At 28.2% G+C, this 4,138-nt stretch overlaps 1 protein-coding gene across 1 annotated transcript; it reads left to right on the top strand.

Moving 5' to 3' along the window:
• Positions 1-1,481: 1,481 nt before the first annotated feature.
• On the top strand, positions 1,482-2,299 carry LOC105762335 (hypothetical protein). Its single transcript, XM_012580191.2, has one exon. The coding sequence runs from the start codon at positions 1,568-1,570 to the stop codon at positions 2,114-2,116; it is 549 nt and encodes a 182-aa protein (XP_012435645.1). The 5' UTR covers positions 1,482-1,567; the 3' UTR covers positions 2,117-2,299.
• The last annotated feature ends 1,839 nt before the right edge of the window (positions 2,300-4,138 follow it).

Genomic DNA, 4,138 nt, shown 5'->3' with positions numbered 1-4,138 from the left:
AAATGACCCATTTCGTTGTTCAAAAATAATAACAATTTATTTCAATTTAAATTTTAAAAAATATTAATATAACATTACTATTTTAATTATTTATATAGAAAAACGAGTTGAGGCAAGCTAATCCAAAGTTAAAAATATAAGTTGAAGTCTAGTCTACAACGGGTCATGTTGATCGAATTGGGTGAGTTGCAAGGCTCATGAACACCTCTAATTATCATTCAAGGAATAAATACTATTTTTTATATTTTCATATTCTTAATTTTTTTAAAATGGATTTTAATTTTTTCAATTATAAAGAGTTTTTATTGTTTTTTTAGTAAATTGTGAAAATTTAAAAGATATAGTTTTTAAAAAATTTAATGATTTTTATTTTAAATACGAAAAACTTTTAATTTTAAAATTTTATGTGCTTTTAAAGAATAAGGATCAAATTAACAAAAATATAAATATTAAGGGCTAAAAGTTATTTTATCAAATTTTAAATGCTACATTAATAATTTTAACAACAAAATTAAATGGAGGAGACCTAGATTTTTAAATAAAAATATAAAAATTCAAAATCTCAAAATAAATATAAAAACTAAATTTTAAATTTCAAAAGAATGCAGCTTAATTAAATCAAAAAGAAATTAGTGGTTTGGACTTCAGTCCTTTTGTAACTCAAATATCTTTGGATTTTATAACTGCAAAAATAAGAAGAAAATATTATATGACTTTTCTATATTATACGATTTACCACATCAGTTGTTAGATGTAAGTTTTGTATGTTTATTTGGTTTTCGATTCGTTCATATTATGTATTGATTTTGATTTTCCTCCAATATATATTTGTTATTTTTAAATAAATATAACTGTACTATCAGCATGTTTAGGGTTTTGCCTCTCCAAGAGAAGTGGAGGTTATGGCATTAAGGATAGGCTTGTTATGGGCGCTCGACCACTCACTTGATAGCGGAATAATGTATATCGATGCACAAGGGGTCTATTTCGCTATCAAGCCTCCGGAGGATGATTAGACCGAGTTTGGTAGCATTACTTTTGAATGTAAGGAGTTGTTATCGGGATATCTCAGTACATTAGATTAGTAGATCACACAACATGAAAGTTCATAAGCTTGCCAAATGTTCAATGTTTTATCATCAGTTTGTAATTTGGAACTTTGTGCCCGACTATATTTGGAAATGCAATAAATTTGATTTTGTAATTAAAAGATTTTTTTTTGGTATTTTATATGTCCGTTTTAGGATATATATTCGATTTTATGGTTTCTCTTTCTAATAATATCGTCTCTAAAATTTAAATATAAATATCTTATTAAGAATACAATATATTTTATAAAAAATATGAAAACATATTATTTTCAAAAAATATTTTTTTAAAGAATTTACATTACGTACAAAAACGAACTTTAATAAAAAATACTTTTAAATTCAACCATTATAAAATTAAAAACCAGAGACAATCAGAAATCTTAAGTTTTTTTTCCTTCGGATTCAACTGCTCTCTTCCTCTGAAAAAACAGAGCAAGAAAACAGAGAGCATAAAAATTCCAAAAACAAAAAAAGAAATGGCAGAGATCAGGGATTGTTTGTGGCAAACCCATCAGCCAAATTCAGCTTTGCAATCACCTTTTCATGCACTTGACCCAATTTCTCTCATTCTTTCTCTGAACTCAAGCCCCAGTAACCCAATTCCTTTGAGGCTTACAACAGAGAGTTATATAATGGAAAGAGGTCCCAGATACAGAGCATATGCACAGTTGAGAGAAACAAGGCTGAGAATGAAAAGTGGGAAGCAACAAGAAAGGGAAGAAACTGAATTTAAACAAACCCCCAAAAAGAAACTAGTTAAATTTAGTTCAAGTTTGGGGATTTCTAGGCAAGGGTCCCCTGTTTTGGGTCAATCAGAGCCTGATTTCACAGCTAGTTTGCGGAAAGAAAACCGGAAGCCGCGGGTCACCGGTGGGATAGAATTGACACCATCAGGAAAGAATTGGTCAAAAGGGAATAAGGTTTTGTTGAAGAACTCAAGGGGGACTAAGTCTGCAAATTCAGGGGAGAAGAAAGGAAGGTTGACGATGGCAAGGGAGAGTTTCGCAAGAGTATTGAAGTATTGAAAAGGGTTTCATTTTCTGTATTGAAGTCTTGAAAACAAGCATGGCTTTCAATTTCACTTTGGTGTTCAAACTTGTTTTTCTTTTTCCTCAATCGATTTGTTGTATAGAAGGATTTAATGTACATGTTGTTTCCACATGTTAGAGAAATATTTAGGCCGTGAATCTGAATTCTTTTCTTGCTAAGTTCATCTTCATAAGTTTTGATTAATTATCCAAAGCAAGCAGAAAAACTGCTAAAAAAACACATTTGCTGCTAATACAGCAACATCTATTCGTATATGTCTACCCCAATTTAAACAAAGTTGGCAATTCACTCTTTATACACTTCCCTAACAAATTCTTTAATGCTAATAAAAATGCAAATCTTCAAAATCAATGTAATAATTGACTTTCCTTTTGATCTTGTAACAGCCCAATGAAGTTCTTGAACAAGACAGTTTTAGTACATTTTGCCAAATCTGTCATTCAGAAGATAGATGATTTTGAGTTTCCATCCCATCATGACCAAAATTGCAACATCCCTCAATATCAAAACCCCATAAAATGAGACTGTCTTTTGGAAGAAGACTCTCAAGGATATCCATATATTTTCCACTAATCATTCATCATTACTCCAAGTTTTAATTTGTATCTGAAAATTCCATTTATTTTTTATAAATTAAATAAAATTAATCGAATGAGTTAAAATAAATTGAATTTTTTGTCAAATGTTTAAAATTAGATCAAACTCTAAGTTAAATTGTAAATCTTAGGGTGGGTTTGGATGGGCGTTGCGTTTACCTGCACTTAGTGTAAAAACAGTGGTGGCAATGAGATTAGATACTATAGCGATACTGTAACGTGAGACAAAAAAATAAGTTAAAAGCACCGCATCGCATCCAATGCCCATCCAAACTCACCTTTAATTTGCTTATATCAATTACATCGGAAATAAGAGTTTACCTTTGTTCAACAAAATGAAAATGCGAAATAATAAGTTCACTTATTCAATAAATTCAATGTTGAATATGGAATGCGTTGAAGAACAAGGCAAACATTCATAGACTTATGTTGAATCAACTTTTTGATTAATTTGTAGGGAATAGCTTATATTAGGATCATCTAAAATATATAGTTTTTAGGCATTTAAAGGCGAATCTAAGGGGTTAGCAGGAGCCCCGACCCCCTAAAATGGAAAATTTTCTATTTAGGCTCTTTATGATTTTTTTAAACTTAAACTAATAAATGTAAAGTTACACGTTGTCCCCCTAAAAATGATAAAAATTTGATTTAATCCTTTAAAAATTATAAGGATATAGAACTATTAAAATTGTGAAATTTCACTTTTACTATCGTAAAAAATTACAATTTAATTTCGGCCCGCCCTAAAAATATTTTTTGGCTTTGCCTTTGGTCACATTATCAATTTTTGAAAACATACTAATACTATTATACACCTATTCATATATGATATATTTTCTAAACTTAATTTAACTTTAATTAAATTATTTAACTATAATTAATTTTTTATTAAATAAACAAACATGCTTTTTTTTCTCTTATAATATTTTAATCATTTTAGTCTTTTGTTTCTAAATTTAATTGTCTTTTATTCTCGTGTAGGCAGCCAATTTTACATTTTCCTTTTCATTTTTAATTTTCTATTTCAACTTTTAATTAAATACCAAAATTTGATAACACCACCAATGATGGTTATAATTTTCATTTTTTAAGTTTTTGCCGAAGGTTTTAATTCAATTTTTGCTTAAGATTTTCACCGGTTTTTTTACAGCATTTTCAATTTCTAATTGTTTTGTTTATGTTGTTTTTTTTTTTGTTGTTGCATGTTAGTTTTAATGTGTTTGTCTTTTTATAGAAAAATAATAATTAATTTTAAGTAAATTAAAGTTATTTAAAAATTAAATTAAGCTAAAAAATATCATATATGGATGAGAGTACGTCTTTAAAAGTTGATGATGTAACATTATTGTATTGGTGCCTAAAAATTATATATTTTAGGATCATCTTAATATAAATTATCTC

Source organism: Gossypium raimondii, chromosome 12, assembly GCF_025698545.1.
Source record: "Gossypium raimondii isolate GPD5lz chromosome 12, ASM2569854v1, whole genome shotgun sequence".
NCBI lineage: Eukaryota > Viridiplantae > Streptophyta > Magnoliopsida > Malvales > Malvaceae > Gossypium > Gossypium raimondii.
The sequence above is the reverse complement of the archived record's forward strand: the minus strand, read 5'-3'. Positions and strand labels throughout refer to the sequence as shown.

Excerpts from the sequence above, each read along its gene's own strand:
- LOC105762335 (XM_012580191.2), top strand. The coding sequence starts at position 1,568 with ATGGCAGAGATCAGGGATTGTTTGTGGCAAACCCATCAGCCAAATTCA.